Raw genomic sequence first — 17,417 nt, 5'->3', positions numbered from 1 at the left:
TAAATGAACAAATGGGCGGAAATGATCATATGCAGGTCACTGTATTGGTCAGAAAAATTAACTATAGTTATACTGAGATTCATATGAACAGTCTGTTTGCATACAGAGGAGCATATAGTCATTTAAGTGTTTGCATTTTTGAGGATTAAAGGGCAACCTTATAGTATAATTATATTTTTTAATCTTTCACCAGGTGTATTTAATTATTCTTCAAAGTACAGGCTAAAGTATGCTGCGTGCCTGTAAAGCAGTGAAGGCATGTGTAATGTGAATTTAATTAGCTGCCATAGGGAATGACTGTGCGTGTTTGAGCCTGTCTCCTTATAGAGTGTCTGCATTTGCTTTGGTGTGTATCCTTACCTTCAGGTCAGTGAGATGTCTAAATTATTCTCATTATAATGTTGTCTAAACTGAGATTAATTTGGGGGGAAAAAAAAACCCCCAACACCTTCCTGTGCTAACTATAGGTTAGCGTGACTGAATTTTGGCAGCGTACATCTGAGGGAGCTTTGATCTCACGTGGTTATTATATCGTGCTGCTTTAGCTGTCAGTCAAACAAATGATGCAATTCTTTGCAAATCCTTGTTTTCCCTCAAACAAACTTGCTGTTCAGAATATAAAGCACTTCATCCCCTGGATTCAATGGGAGCAGGTGTGGCTTGAGCGATTGATAGAAATAAAACAGAGAAACAAAAGATTTTAGGTTTCATATTAAGAATTCTATGTCTGCGTTCATAAGGTAAACAGATGAAACTGAGGCTAAAAAAGTATACACATGTCCATGTATTACCATGAATGCAGAAACTAGTTCAATTAAAACAATCCAATAGACGCCAATCTGCTCACTATCCTCTGTGTCTAAACCCTTACTGTGGTTGCTGATAACAACACAGCGCCCTCAATTCCTCAGTTACTTTCACCACTCACTCGTAGCATCTGGCTTCAGAGAAGCAAAATGATTACGGTCATAAAGCTCTTTGTCACATTTTAAAGTGACAGTGTTAATGTGAGGATGGCTGCATCTGTCTTTTATATATAGCCTATGGAAAATGCTCACTCGATAATATGTCAATCTACAGGTGAAAATAGTCCACAGGCAATAATATTACACTTGTTGAGAAATGGCATTTTTCTAGATAGTAGAAGTAGCTTTTTGCTTTTATTTTTTCATCTGATTCTTCTTCAAGTTTCTTCCTCTTTTTTTCCAGCTGTTGTGTTGATGAAATCAGAGCGCTGGAGTCATCTGCACATTGAGCAGGTTCTCAAAGTGAATGAGTCTAAACTTTCACACTTCGGTGCGGATTGTCTTATGTGTTTACGCGAACTTGTTTAACTCGAGAGGACAGCGCAGTGAATATGAACTCGTTCAGATACAGAGACGTCAGGCAGACAGGACGCGGGCTGATAACAGCTACTGCATCATGTAATGCCACTGACTCAGGCTAAACACTCAATGCTCGGCAAGCAGCCAGCTCAGAGGAGTTAGGTGGAGACAGATGGTAAAACAGGCAGATGGGAAATAAGGAGGGAGAGCTTGACGGATGAAGAGGACACAGAAAGAGGTCGACAGGCTGAGGGAGTGATGATGTGTGTGTATAAAAGCAGAAGGAGACGGCCGGGTGGACAGAAAGGAGCCGGCGTTTTAGGAAATGAATACACTGACAGGTAAACAAGCAGAGAGTGAGTTGCTAACAGAAGCACGTGAGCAGGAAGGAAGACTGAAGGCTAGTGTAGACGTGAGAGGTAAAGGAAATCAAAGCAGATAATGAAACCTGACCTACACTGCTGTGTAATAATTATAGTACATCAGCAGAGGAGATGTGTAGCTCAATTATTTATTAATTATGATTTAATTGTTACCCGGGAAAATAAACTTGGAAGTAATAATAATAATAATAATAATGGATTGCATTTATATAGCGCTTTTCGGGGCCCTCAAAGCGCTTTACAATTCAACTATTCATTCACTCTCACATTCACACACTGGTGGAGGCAGCTACAGTTGTAGCCACAGCTGCCCTGGGGCAGACTAACAGAAGCGAGGCTGCCATATCGCACCATCGGCCCCTCTGGCCAACACCAGTAGATTTAATAATCTATTAAAATACATAGGATTGGGCACCGGATCGTGGAAACTACCTGCTTCCCCGCTATGTTTAATAAAGTAGCCAAGACAGACCTCACGAGAAGCGGGCCACATATGCAGTACGCCTTATAAGTAACTTTTAAAAGATCATAATATATCTCATTCAAACTATATATGTCTATATGACATTTATACATATATATTTATATCATCTCTTTCTCATTGTCTTTCTCCTCCACTGTTCTCTATCCTTGCTCATTTCAAACCTCTTCTGAAGGGCTCTAACACACAAAAATGTCCATAAATTTATTATCAGTATTGTCACAATCATTTAGCGTCAGCAGATTAGCCATGTGACCCTCCGGTCTCCTGCCAGGTGACAAGAGCTTGCAAAACAACAACAACAATAACAGCTGGTTATATGCTAACACTATAGCAGCTGATGTTAGGCTCTGGTGTTCTAAAAATCAGAGTTTCTCTCTGATAAATTGGTTGATTACATTCTCACATCGTATTCGCTGAGCCCGCAATATTAGATCTAAGATTCAGTAAGGCTGGCTAACTAATAATGGCAAAAACCAGTTCGGGATATCCTCAAAAACTCATTTTAGTATCGCTTTCGTCAGACAGCAGTGAGCTTCACTAACTCATTAATTCATATTAGACTCTTTTCAAAAGGTTTTACAGCCTCCTCCAGAGTAAATAGACGTTTACTGCTGAGGTAAACAGCAGGCTGACAGCCTACACTCTCTACCGATGAATGGTGTCCAGGGTTTTTGAGGTGACTCAGGGGTGAAAAAGTAAAAATACTGCAAATTGAATCTCTCTTGGAAGACTAAAATATGTTTTTACTACAGTGGCTATCATTGCTAGGGTTATGCATTTGAATTGGGAGGGCTAAGAAAAAACAATTCAATTGACTGCAGTATACAATCTACTGACATCCAGGGGTGAACGTTTTCAAACGTTACCTTTAACAAAGGATTTTTTTCTATTTCTGTTCCACATGGGTTCAACATCCTCAACAGTTTAAAAACAAAAAACTGCAACTCACGCCATAAAAGTGTAAACCAGAAATAAATAAATAAATAAAAATACGATCTTAGGGAACTGTCAGTGTTATTATTTATAGAAAGGAGCTCCATCCAAAATCAGAAGTTCTGGTCTGCATGTGTGTATCTTTAGAAAATACTAAAAAATATCCCAAAGTAAATTTTAGATGGTAAAAAGACTCAAATGAGACTTTCCCATATTTCTATGAATTTTGTTATTGTTTTTACTTCAGATTAGATGGCAAACTGCATTTCATTGTTTGTGTTAGATACTTTATCAAAGACAATAAATTGAATCTAATCTAATCTAACCCCCTATTTCTGTCTCTCTGTCTCCAGCTCTTGAGTATCATAATCTCAACACGTCTGCAGCAACCAAGAACTACTGGGTCATAACGGGTAAATTGCACGCATGCACGCACGCACACACACACACACACACACACACACACACACACACACACACACACACACACACATGGACTGAGGTGCTGCTTGGTGATCAGTGGTAATCAAGAGCTGCATCGATTGGACAAAACAGCAGTTAGTTAAATGCCTGCCGCGTGCTGTTGTGCAATTCAGCACAATGGTATTGGATCTTTACATTTTCCTTTCCTCTCCTCTTGAGCCCCCCCCCCCCCCCCCCCCCCCCCATTCCCACCTCCCTTTGCACCCCCCCCTCGCCCGCTTAAGCTCTCCGTGTCAGAGTGTCTTTAGCTGCTCTGTTCCCGGGAAAACCTATTGATGTATAATTCACAGCTTCCTGACCGGGGCAGAGGGAGAGATCACTTCACATCACATCATGGCAGGGTGTGAATGATTCTGAAGTGTGTCTGTGTGTCTGTCCACAGATTCATCTCACTTATGGCCTCTAATAAGAGACGCGCACTCAAGATCAAGATTGATGCAAGCACCTTCATCTGTTTGTGCGTGTGTGTTTGTTTATATGTTTGTGTGTGTGTGATACAGACAGACTGTTTGCTCTGTGTGCCGCTGTAGCCCTGATAGAAGTTTCAAGATGATCAGCTATTAAATTGAAGGGACAATCACCCAGTCCTCTCTGATAGCCCACTCATCTCCTGTCTGCTTGTTTCTCTTATCTATTTTCCTTCTTTTTTCTCAAGTATTAATACTGTCTTCAGCTAATTTGTCTTTACACTCTCATTCTCTCTCTTTATCACCTCCTCACACCTATTTTCTCTTTTCCTCCCTTTGCTCTTGTCCTGTTTGTATTTTCCTTCCTGTCCTCCATCTCTTCACTTGTCTCCGGTTTCTCTTCTCTTTGACTGCCTGAACCCCCCCCCCCCTTCAAAATCCCTCCTCTGTCCTCTCTTGTCTCAACTCACAGTGATCCAGGATGTAGACAGCTCCTCCCTGGAGGTCAACTACCAAAGCTTTGCCAGTCTTATGGAGCAACGGCTAGCTGAGCTCTTCCTGGTGGCTGGCAGGCAGGGCCCTCGGACGGCGAGATCCCGGCGGGCCACCACTGTGGGGGGCTACACCGTACAGGTAGGTGGAAATGGGATTTGTGGATCTCAGTGTGTGGCTGTGATGATGGCGTCTTCTGCTTCCTCCATACGGGAAGAAAAACACTTTGCACCTCTATAAGTTTCATCACCTTTTGTATTTAGAAACTGGTACACAGTGTTCACCTACTCAGGTTTATTTTTTTAGAGATTCAGGTTTAGCTTTAATCTTTTATTAAGATAGCTCTAGGTATTGGGATTTCACATTCGGTCTGTAGACATCTACCTTTTTCCAGAAAATGTGGGACAGAGTCTCAGAAGCTCACAGTAGAATCTGGTTTCTAAACTCCTTTCTGTGCTTCAAAAACAAATTAATATGTATATTTACTGGAAAAATATAACAATAATTATAGTCATGGTTGTCTTTGATATGCCTTCACTCTGCTTATACAATCTGTAATTTACTGTAATTCACATTACACATGTCTTTGCTGTACTAACGATGCTCAAAGTGGTGATATAGAGGACCTACTATGATAATTTCAAGCAACATAATTTTGTTCTTATATTACACTTTGGTAGCTTTGCACAACTCACAGTTCATAATAATCAAAAATCTTGGTTCCTCTGTTCATCCTGAGTTTTAAGTTTCTGTTTCCCCTCCCTCTAAGCCATGCAAAATTTCAATGTAATAAATAACATTCACATTTGCCCTGGAAGAACTATCAATGAACATAGTGTCAGTATCATTCCCTGAACCCCCTTCTGGCAGGGCTTTGGGAAATTGCAAACTTACTATTTGTGAAAGTCTGCATGTCCCTGGACAGCTCCAGATTTAGCACCCTGGACAGCGCTACTGACAGTAGTCAGCGGGGACGGGTTTCAAAACTGTTGTTGCGTTCAAGAATGCTGATATTCTGAGCGCATAAACTGCAGGGGAGCATGAAGTACGCTGCCAGAAAACTGACATGGAAAGGGCAAACTTTATGAAAACTGAGACACACTACAATGTCAAACCTTTAAAAGCAGTACCCAAATATTTAAATAAAGTCTTAAATTTGTCATAAATAGGTCTCAAGTGCCAGTAAGTTAATTTTCATTGTGTTTTTCTAGTAAAACCCTGTGTGTGTGTGTGTGTGTGTGTGTGTGTGTGTGTGTGTGTGTGTGTGTGTGTGTGTGTGTGTGTGTGTGTGTGTGCATGACTTTTGGGGATTTTGTCACCTCCTGGCTCCACTGCTCCATATTGTGCAAATTAAGACAATGTTTGACTCTTCCTGGGCCTTATGCCTTACACACCCGTAAGGTTTTATGGTTGCCATGGATGACCGGTTTTATGCTTGCAAAGTGGAGGAGGGAGAGGCTGGCAGAGAGAGACAGAAAGGGTGGTGCGGGGTGTAGCCAGTGGAGAAATCATCCAGCCATTTAATAACACACATCCCTTCTTCTTATGACAAAATCAAATTACCGGACTTTATTAAACCGTGTAATGTTTGTCAAATTAAAAATGGTGTTTGATGTATGATGAAAGGAAATTGAGATTTCAAGTGACTCAGTTATCCTCGAGTGTCTTCCCCAAGTGTAGTTATCTTCCACCAAATGCTCGACGTGATTAAAGCAACTGAGCTGATTCAGAGTTTTGATTGGGCCACCAGCAAGAATTTTTAATCCTTTGCTCGGTAGAGAGAAAGAGAGTTTGGATTTTGTGTTAAATCTTGCCATATAATATGTTTTATGAGTATGAACTGTGGTAAAACATTTTTTTTCTCATATTACTCAAGGTTTTATGACATCCCCATTCTCTTGCAGATGGTGAGCATGCGTAGACTTCCCGGTCCCAAGAACCCAGCAGAGATGACCTACTATGCCCAGCTGAATGGAGCACCCATCTCTGGAACCACAGCTGCTAAGACACTGAGCAGTCTGGACTCCCAGACCATGGCTCTGACCCTGGGATACTTTGTACAAGTCCAGGCTGAACGTAAGCTTCTCATTATACTCCTCCAGTATTCAGTTACATTGTCATATATCATGAATATCAGGGACCAGGCAAGTCACACAAAAGAGGGCTTTATTTATCCCAGTGTCACTATGCATAAAAGCTATTTTAATGTAACAAAATGTAAGTGTCAGTTTTTTGGCTATGACCATGTTGATTGTTGTAGCCAGAAAGCTAGCTAGGGTGCAAGCTAGGCTGAGCAGGCTTAGCTTGTCAAAAACTACCAAAACTGGTAAGTTATAAATTCACCCAGCATAGACTAGTTATGACATATTGGCTATAAAGATCAAAGCTGTTGTTTGGATCAGCCTGTAAACATGCATTGCTGTAAATATGGGCATTTTTGTGGAGACTCATTTTTGAAGCCAGGCTCAAGTGGCCACTTCAGAAACTGCTGTTTTTAGGACTTTGGCTTAGTTTTTCATGCCTGCAGTATAACACTAACATTAGCTTTAAATTGTGTGTATCTTTGTGATAAAAAACAAAACAAAATGTAGAAGGACTTTATTTGTAAATTTGTGAACTAGAGTTGATACAATTGCTTTTCTTGTTACCTCTCCTCTTACAGTTGCTAACTACTAAGTATGCTCGCAAAATATATGCTAAATTAGTAGTATAGTATTGTTATCAACTTAAACCATAGTGGGGTGCAATTTGGGAAATAACAAGCGGGCAATTTTTTTTCCTTAATACCAACTGTATATTTATAGCATAATTATGAGCTTCCAACAAACAGGTTCAGAACCTAAATATATAACCAGTGTTTACAAGAATATTTATATAATAAAAGGTGTCTGTGAAGGTTCTCAGTCATCCAGGTCATCGTAGTCAAAGGAGCTTGCAAAGAAAAGCGTCTGGACTTCTTTAAGTTGCTTGAAGACGTTTCACCTCTCATCCGAGAAGCTTCTTCAGTTCTAAGGTCAAATGAGTTTCCTCCCCAGACGCCTTAATGCCCACTCACATCCTGGGCCATCTGACCTCAGGAATTCGCATGATAAGGTGGGGCCAGGTTTCACAACGAGCTCACCCGAAACCCTGGCTGATTGGGACCCACACCCAGTTTCACACCTTGGCTCAGGCGATTAGAGGATCATCAGGGGGTCCTTTTGTCCCTCTGTGGGGGGGAAACTCCCACTAGGTTTAAATCTGGGACTCTCCACCATTTGACCTTAGAACTGAAGAAGCTTCTCGGATGAGAGGTGAAACGTCTTCAAGCAACTTAAAGAAGTCCAGACGCTTTTCTTTGAAAGCTCCTTTGACTATAATAAAAGGTATTTTTTAAAAGAATTAAATACACAATGTAATAATTGTATTTAGTAAGTTTTGACAAGAAAGATAATGTAAGGAGTTTCAAAACAGGTTTGCTGGTTGTTTGTGGCATTTTTTGGTTTTGTCACAGCTTATTGAGGTGGAAATGCAGTTTTTGGGACAAACACAAGCTTCACAGCCTGTTAAAAAAGCAGCTGTTAAAATTTTTCGGGGTGTTCATCAGGCTGAAAATCTAGTTTTACAAGCAGTGATTTTAGCTCTCTGTAGTTACCTGCTTAGGAATTGCAGCTGCTATAGTAAATTTTGATCTGTTGTTTTAAATCCTTGATGTAAAGGTCCTAAATGAATGCATAATTTGTCAAAGTTGAAATGTGTAATCCAAGTACATATTGATCAACTATTGATGTTTTTGCACAGTAGACGGATTAATGACGGCTGCATTTCACTTTGGAGCGGCTCTACTGTCATGCATGCTGGTTCACTGTCACGGCTTACGGGATCACTTTATGGCAGAGAGTGAAAGATGACTCCATTAAGTTATTAATGTTTCATTAAGTGCTTTTCCTGCTGTGACAAGTCAAAATGTCTGGTGTAAAAAAGATCTGTTCCCATTTGTTCTAACACTTGCAGATTTTAGTCTAGAATTTAGAATTAATTAGCATAAAAATAGGAGCAATGAAGTACGTGGACCTTTTTTTCTTTGAATATTAACACAAATCTTGTCAGTGTGAGATATTATAGACGCAGAATCAACTCACAGAGCACATTTCTCATTTAGTAGCAGTTGTAGAGACCCCACACTGCTAAAACATTCCTCTTTAGGAGAGATCTGCTAAACTTGGGCACAGCAGTGTTGGCTTACTGTGACATTTGGGTTTAAATTAACTTTCAGTTATACTCAGTGCATCTAAAAGAGCTTTGAATGAAATAGAAATAAAATAACGCATAACAGGATTTTCTAAATTAAGAAGACGCTGTAGTTAGATATGCTTTTCAGGTCAGTTTTCTTTGAGTAACTATTGTTCGTATTGTTTGTGCTGGAGAGGACAAAATGTTCCCCCTTACCTTTTCTCCCTCTGAGTTATACAGAAACTGGAAAGACACCAACAACCATGTGTGCCCTTCACAGCTCCTCCACACAGTGTTTGGGCAGGGAGCTGAACACAGTGTTCCTGTAAAATTCATTTGCTTTGCTTTCATGGCCTCAGTGGAAACCATCTACATTAATTCTTGTAATGGAGATGCATCCATTTGGTAAACTGCTGTGTTGAAGAGAAACTCAGAGAAATATGTTATTAGTTCAAAACTCTGGTGAACTTCAAGTTGTTGCCTGATTTTGATATTGGATATACATTCAAAACAAGCAATCCCTGTCATCTAAAAGCTCAGGCTTCAGACTCTCTACACGCTTTATTTTCCCACAGCTTTTTATACTCCTAGATTTTTATGACGTCATAGAGTAGTGATGTCTTTAATATGCTCATCTCTGGCAGACAGCATTGACTGTGTGATTTTAATTCAGTGCCACGTCTCTCTCTCTTAAAACCTCTGGGTCTTATGCAGAAGCCACACCCACCTGCTGTTTAAATTGTTTTACTTGTGCTGAAGAGCCAATCAGATGTTGCCTTGTTTCAGGCAGTGGCTTAGCATCAATGTCCAGCATATTTTGAGCTGTGAATCATGCATAGCCTTGCTAGTGAAGTCCAAGAAGGAAAAACATGGAGGTGGAAAAGAGATTGTTAATGAGGCATCTGGGAAAACCGCCTGAATCAGTTTACCTAATAAGCTCTTGTAAAGATATTTAATTAACTTGTTATACAGTGTATTGTTTTTAATGACTGAACCCATTTGTGTTCGTGTGCAGCTGTGGTAAAGACACCGCCCAGCAACCTGTGGATCATGGCCGTTCTGACGCCTCTCTTCTTATTGATGGTGGTGATCGGGATGGTGGCCTTCATTCTGTGTAAGAGAAACAGGGTCCTTTTTAAAACGGGCGCCTTCAGGACCTTTAAAACTCGATCCAAGGTAAGATTTTATCCCTTTCTCCTGCCTTTATTTATTGCCCTTTGTGTTTGTGTCTGTCCACTTTTTCTCTCCCTTTGCTGCTTTTTCTGCTCCTTTCTCCCCTCCTGCTATAAATACTGCAGCTCAACTGTTGCAGTATTTATAGCAGAAGAGGAAAAAAATAATTAACCTAAAATATCTAAATGTCATTGCTTCACTTTAACAAATCCCAATACTAGAAATTGGATCTTCTAAAATATTACATAACCCTGTTATGAGTGACAAACTGCGCAGAGTAACGAGTGTGTTAAGCCGTTCCTTCAGGTCAGAAAAATGAATCCCATCTGTCCCGGAATTACTCATTTGTTTTCTCACTGCCCAATAGCCCATGGTTACTGCTAATCATGCATGCTGCAAAGACCAAATGACCAAAAGGAAATGGGCAGGCCCTGTTGTGCTAGAAGTGGACCTTAGGGTAATGTTGGCCCTTTCACAATAATAGCATTCAGCCAACATGAGCCAGTGTGAGGTTAAGTAAAAGTCAATCATTTGCAATGGGCATGTTTGTTATGGATTGCTACCAGCTGGGTTTGATCGGGTCAGGTTGACACCGTGCAGCACATGACGCCAGAACAACAGCTGCTGGTGTCACTGCAGTCAGTTAAGTGCTAAACAAGCAGCGAGCCCGCCAGCCTTATTTCTTCAGAAAATTCTTGCAGGGGTGTTCAGAATTTGATCGCCTTTAAGTTCAAATTCGATATCATCATTAGGTCTCCACTCCAGCACATGCATTGACTTGACTTATGGGATGTGGCTGGTTGTAAATCCACGTGAACCATGTTCACATTTCACAGCCCAAAACAAAGCGAAGTGACTCACTGAGTTACTGGAAAAGCCTGCAGATAATTTCCATTATTTGAATTGATTGCAGCCCGTTTGCACCACAGTAGGCTACGGATGTGCACATTAAAGGATAACGCTGACTGATTACAGATATTTCATCATATAGCGTTGGCCATAAATTCAATTCTAAAACTTCTGTACCCACCAAATAGTAAGAAATGAGAAAAAACACTTTATTGGATAAAACTAAAGCTTCATTTGCCTATAATGTTGTTATAAAGTGGCACATAAGTACAGTTTCCAGGGGTTTGTAGACTGTGTTAGGTGGAGGGAAAGTGTAAAAGTTTGCCTTTTATTGTTGCTTTTCCAACCAAATAGGTTTGAATAACCTTGGTTTATAATTTTTCCTACTCTTTGCTCTTTATGATATCAAAGGGAGCTGATATCCCTACAATGGGCATCTCAGGCACACACATCTGGGTGTAAGTGCAAAGCCCCACCCAGCTACTTTCCATGGACAGTCCATAATAAAGCAGACTGCCATGTTAAAGGGAGATGAGCTAAAATTCCTTTTTTCACACATTGAATGTTCTTGCCGTGGGTAAAACTCACCATAGCATGAGGTGTTTAGTGATCTTTCACTTAAAAAAGTGTTCAACATATTTTCTTAAATTGAAATACACATTTTTTTTATAGCTCGACATGGTAGGCATGTCAGAAGTATCCTACTTTGATTGTTTTGCTACTCTTGTTTCATTCTGAACTCGGTGAATACAGCCTTATTAACCCAGATTAGAGTGATGGCCAAAACCGGAACATTTGATGCATTCCTTCCTCCCCTATCCACCTGTTTTCTATTCTATTCTATTCTATTCTATTCTATTCTATTCTATTCTATAATAACCCTTTCCTGACCATTTCCCTCTCTTCCCTGTTTAGACTTCATATCGAAGGGAGGGCAGTTACCACCACCAGGTATTCACTAAGACGCCTGAAAGGTGTATAGCTGACTGATAGAGTCAGTGGATGAATGAATGAGTTGCTGTTATTCTCATTAATTAATAGGGTTTGAACAGTTGCTTGAACTGCTTTGTTGGCTGCTTATCACTCTGTGTTCTGTGTGTCCTTGTTGCCGGGTAAATTCTTGCATGCGGCTGCTGTTCTGTGGACATCACTTTTTCCACCATTCTCATTGGCTACGAGATATCAATAGGAAATTGGAAGGGGGAGCATTGAGAGCAGGTGAAGAAATATCTAAAGCATGCTCAGTGAGACTTTCAGTTAATTTTGGTCTTTTTAAATTATTCTCATGGCGGCATGTATACTGACCAGTCTACATTCAGTACTGGCTGGTGTTTTTTTATTTTATTTATTTATTTATTTATTTTTTTGTTGCTTACATAAGAAAGGCCAGATGTTAGAAGAAACGATAAAAAAGAGAGTGGGAATGGCGTGCAGTTCTTGTTCTGTGCAATCAAGCAGCAACCTCCGGGTTGCCAAAAACTGAAGGTCTTTAAATGGCAACTCGAGGGTCCACAATCTGCCCAGCTTTACAGCAAAAATACACGCTTATATAGACTGTTCCAAAAAACAGTTGTGATTACATCTCATTAAAGTAAGTTATTGAAATCAAGGTGGAATATTTTAACTCAACAGTTATTTCATTAGTCGGGTGCCTTGTTCATAATTTTATTGCACTTTGAGGAGTCAGCTGTTTAGTTTCTCTGGTATATACATTTTGATTTGTTTCTCACCACCCAAAGCTAACATCCCAGATGTTATACCTGTGCCCTAACCCTGCATTCTGTCTAATGGCCTGGAGAGGGTGAGGATTGTGGTTGCAACGACAGACCCCCACTTGTATGAACGTCTCCTTGTTTACCTCAGTGAGCACTTTTGTAATGACTTCATATGAACACTGGTGCTCCACAGGGGTGTGTAGTGAGCCCTCTCCTATACTCACTCTACACCTACGACTGCACAGCCACTAACAACTCCAACATCATTGTGAAGTTTGCGGACGACACTACAGTGGTGGGTCTTATCACCAATGGTGATGAGACGGCTTACAGGGAGGAGGTCAGCGCCCTGACCCACTGGTGTCAAGACAACCATCTCACCCTCAACGTCGCAAAGACAAAAGGAGTTGATAGTGGACTTCCGGAGGTGCAGAGAAGTACACACCCCCATCACCATCAACGGCGCTGCTGTGGAGAGAGTGAGCAGCTTCCGGTTCTTTGGTGTACATCTGGCTGAGGATCTTACGTGGTCAGTACACATAAACAAAACAGTGAAGAAGGCGCAGCAGCGCCTCTTCTTTCTCAGGAGACTGAAAAGATTCGGCATGAGCCCCCGCATCCTCAGGACCTTCTATCACTGTGCCATTGAGAGCATCCTCACTGGATGCATCACCACCTGGTATGGCAACAGCACCGCCTACAACTGCAAAGCTCTCCAGCGAGTAGTGCGGTGCTCTGAACGGATAATTGGAGGTGAGCTTCCCTCCCTCCAAGACATCTACAGGAAGCGGTGCCTGAGGAAAGCGGGGAGGATCATCAAGGACTCCAGTCACCCCAGCCATAAACTGTTCAGACTACTTCCATCAGGAAGGAGGTTCTGCAGCATCCGGTCCCGTACCAGCAGACTGAGAGACAGCTTCTTCCACCAGGCCATCAGACTGCTGAACACGTCATAGACACCTCAGCTTCACTACTGGAACTTTAACATTATGCACTCCATACTGTACAGTTATGCCACACACACACACACACACACACACACACACACACACACACACACACACACACACACACACACACACACACACACGTAGAAAAATATTTAGTATACACATCCAGAAATGCATATACTATTATATATTGTACATATATTTATTAGTTTCAGATGTAGCCATTCTTGTATTTTGCTTGTTTACATTATTGTATTTTGCACAACTCTGTTGCTTGTGAAGCTCGCACACAAGAATTTCACTCACATGTGCTGTACCAATGTACCTGCACATGTGATGTGACAATAAAAGTGATTTGATTTGATTTGATCTCAGTTGCTAGTTTCAAGTCTTACTGAATACAATAAGATGTTCATTTTGAAAATTATAGTCCCCATTAGAGTCCAAAAGGAGCATAAAGCACGGTACGCATTACTGAGATTAACAGCCTAGCCAGTCCTGCAGAGTGAGTTATTGTAGCACCAAATTCCCTCAGTGTGTTTCCTCATAGGAAGTGTTGTCTTGCTGAGCTACAGTGGGGAAAAAGAAAAACACAAAAGGCACTTATAAAGTAAAAAGACTGAAATGCTAGAAGACGACTGCTTAATTTGATTAATTTAGCTTGAAAATGTCTAATTTTCAAGAAGAAAGAAGCAGAAGAGCTGATTAGAAGTTACTGGCTGGATTTGTGGTCACACCTTGCAGATCGCATTTACACCCGGCAAAGATCCCATGTTGTCATTTCATTTTTTTCTACAACACATTCTAATTTTAGTGCTTGTGTATACATCTTGAATTTTCCTCCACGGGTCATGCAGATATAAATCCCATACAAATTTCAGGCGTAAACGGAGTCCGTGTCTTAAGCTGGCTTGCGTGTGTGTTCTGTTAAGTCATCTGAATACCAAGCAGACTCCATCAAGTTGACCTCCTGTGTGCAACTGTGCCCGCGTGCGCATGTGTGCGTGAACTATTCCCACACTGTGCAGGACAAGCTAAAGCTGCTGATCAATAGTGTGACTTATATTAGGTCTGCATGTGTGTTTAAGCATTAAAGAGGGATTCTGCTGCTTCCTCCTCACTTTATCACTCTGCTGTGCAGCCGGAACATTCTTCAAAATGGCTTTTCCTCCCTCTGTGCCGCCTTGTATACGCATGAAAGCCTCAGATAGCTGGCCTCCATGTGGAGTACAATAGAGGTGGAATCAGCGAAAGTAGAAGAAATCCATTTTTCATTTGTAAGGTGTTCAGTGAGTGCACAATGCAGTGGCTGCCATTTAAAGGACTGAAGGTAGTTTGCATTTTGCTGCATCATGCCTCGACTGGCCCCCTGAAGGAGTTTATCTAACCGCTGCAGCACCTTGTTGATGTGCAATCAAGCCTTACTTTATTTTTTTTATTATGCATCTAGTCTCTTTTTTTAAATTTTTTTTAAGCGCATCTCTTGGCTGTGCTTCCGCCATCAGCCCTGCTGGAGCTGGATTTAAATCAATATGGCCACAGGGGGAAAAGAGCATATCTTATCCATCTGCTGCACCTCATCAAGCTGCTGTTGGGTATTGCTCTGAGTTAAAATTAGACAAGAGGAGAAGCATCTGTGTGATACTGAAGGGAAAAAAGGGAGGATAATCTGGTGGTGCCACAGAGTCGTGCTCAGAGTGACTTCATATGACATCCTCAAGTGGAAGAAATCCCGGACTTCTTGCTGCTGTCCTCCTCTCTCTCCTCGCCTTCTTTCTTCTGGTGCTGTTCTAAATGGATGTGGAGAAAAACACCATCCATCTCCGACAGAGAGATCAGAGGATCACCCCATAGCACGGGCTTCAAGTCTTCATTAAACTGGGCCCCTCGCGTAAGATGAAAGACGGCCATTTGTTAAGTCAACACACTGTCAGTGGACGTAGGAAATGAGGGAGCGAGATGACAAGGCAGGGAGAATGGGAAAAGAGAAAGTCCTGAAAGGAAGAAAGGGCAGAGACAATTTGAATAGACAGATGTGTGGAAGTGAAAAGAACAGAGAGAAAGAACGATCATGAATCAAATGTGAGCGGTGAAATGTCAGCCTGCTTTTCAAGGTTACATCCCCTCGGCTTTGTCATTTCTGAGAATTCATACTGTCTCCATGCATGACTTTACCCATCACCTGCAGTTCAGTGCCATTTCAGCACCCGTGGCATGAAACCTTATGCCTGTGCTGTGATAATCCACATGCATACTGGTGGAAGGACATATTTGCAACAGCACATCTTGTGCTCCTACCTTGCACGTTGCCCTTTCTTTTCTCCTCATAGGTTATAGGGCAAATGAGTGTTTGCACTCTCCATAGGTCTTTCACATGAAAGAGTCAGCAACTGTCAACATACATCAATTCAGTTGGTAGAATATGCGTGTAAAGATGGACTCAATTCATATATATTTATGGCATGGTGAGAGGGCCTACGGTGTAGCACTCTCTTTCCGTCTCTATCTGAGCTCCTATCCCCGGCACTCATCCACGTCTGCAGCCACGTGTGTTGGAGCTTGCTGATGGTACAGCGGTGTGTATGACTGATGAATTATTAACAACGCCGTCAGCTGGATGCACGCATTGCCTAACCTCACACGCACTCAGAATTTAGCATTCATCATCAAATGCATTAGACGTCCCATTTTAGAGCTGCTCGAAATAGAAAAGAGGCGGCAATTTTTATTATTTTTTTCAATCTGGGTTTCATTTACGTGGTTGTGTAACCTAAATTGAAATTTTCTTCCCCCCCCCCCCCCCCCCGCTTTAATTTTTTTCACTCCTGCGCGCTAAACGCTTTTTCTTAATTTGAATACAAAGATTGTGTCCAGGCCTCGGAGGCTTTTCAGACTGCTTTTGCTGCCGCCTCTGTTTATGTTCTGTCTCTTTATGCCAAAACACCTGACTTCAAAGGTGCTGTTAATCTTTTTTTATTTATTTATTTTTCAACTTTTCATTATGCCAGCTCTGGTGTTTGGAGACTGATAAAAAAAAAGGTTCAGGGAGGGATGTCCATTCAATTACTTTTATCTGAAATAGAAGCAACACCTATCTGGAAATGTTTCTTTAGTATTCAGGAGACCATGTCGTGTCAGCTGGTAGAACTCTGAGCGCTGTTCACCCACATCAGGTTGTTCAGTGCTGCAGCTAGCGTGAAAAGCTCAGGGTGACAACGGACTCAAAATGTTTTATGAATTGAAAAGTGAGTTGAAGTCTTTCATCTATCAGTCCAGTCAAACAAAGGCAGTCCCATCGCTGGCGTTCATGGTGTTTACTGACATATCTATTCACACAGAGGTTAAATCTGAAAAGGAAAAACATAATAAACACACTTTAACATTTAAGCTGCAGTAGCCCAGCTTGTGAAACAGAAGGTTTTAAACGGATAAAAAAAAGTATAGAAACACACAAACCCAGTGAATAGACTGTATCAATAATAGAGTTGAAGCTGCAGCATTATGCTTCTGCTTTAATCACAGGAAATGGCTACACCAGGCATGTGATAGGTGTGTATGTGCCACAGAGATCAACTCCAGCTGGTACTGCTATTGGGCTTATTACATGATGAGCAGTCTATAAAAAAAAAACAACCCAAAAAAACCCCCAAACTCATGGATCAAAGCTTAAGGTTACATTCTCGGAGCAGCAGTATTGAGTGGGAATTCAAAATTTAAAATTAGAACCCCATGCACAGGGAGTTTTTGGATCCTGTGCAAGGCTCAGAAACTGAAGGCAAACGACAACAAGGAAAAATTAAAATTTTTTGCTGTCATAGCCAGAGCCCTACATAGAACATGCGCAGCAAGTCTATCCAAGTGTTAGAATTTGCAAATAGTTGGCAAACGTTTACAAAGTAAAATTCTATATGTGTCACTTAAGTAGCTCTTATCAGTAAAAGAAGGAGCCTTAACTTTAATTTCTGTGGCATGCCATAAAAACTGCACGTATGGTATTGCCTGTCAAATCCA

General features: G+C 41.2%; 1 protein-coding gene across 1 annotated transcript in view; it reads left to right on the top strand.

Annotated features, from left to right (window-relative positions):
- kiaa1549la (KIAA1549-like a) overlaps positions 1-17,417 on the top strand; it is a 120,947-nt gene that overhangs the window by 64,456 nt on the left and 39,074 nt on the right. Inside the window, exons 9-13 of the mRNA XM_080861594.1 lie at positions 3,479-3,538; positions 4,488-4,648; positions 6,412-6,583; positions 9,735-9,895; positions 11,657-11,692. Of these exons, the coding sequence (XP_080717720.1) occupies positions 3,479-3,538; positions 4,488-4,648; positions 6,412-6,583; positions 9,735-9,895; positions 11,657-11,692 (590 nt within the window). The remainder of the gene's footprint in view (positions 1-3,478; positions 3,539-4,487; positions 4,649-6,411; positions 6,584-9,734; positions 9,896-11,656; positions 11,693-17,417) is intronic.

Source organism: Rhamphochromis sp. 'chilingali' (genome assembly GCF_963969265.1).
Source record: "Rhamphochromis sp. 'chilingali' genome assembly, chromosome: 2".
NCBI lineage: Eukaryota > Metazoa > Chordata > Actinopteri > Cichliformes > Cichlidae > Rhamphochromis > Rhamphochromis sp. 'chilingali'.
This window is presented reverse-complemented; position numbering and strand designations above follow the sequence as displayed.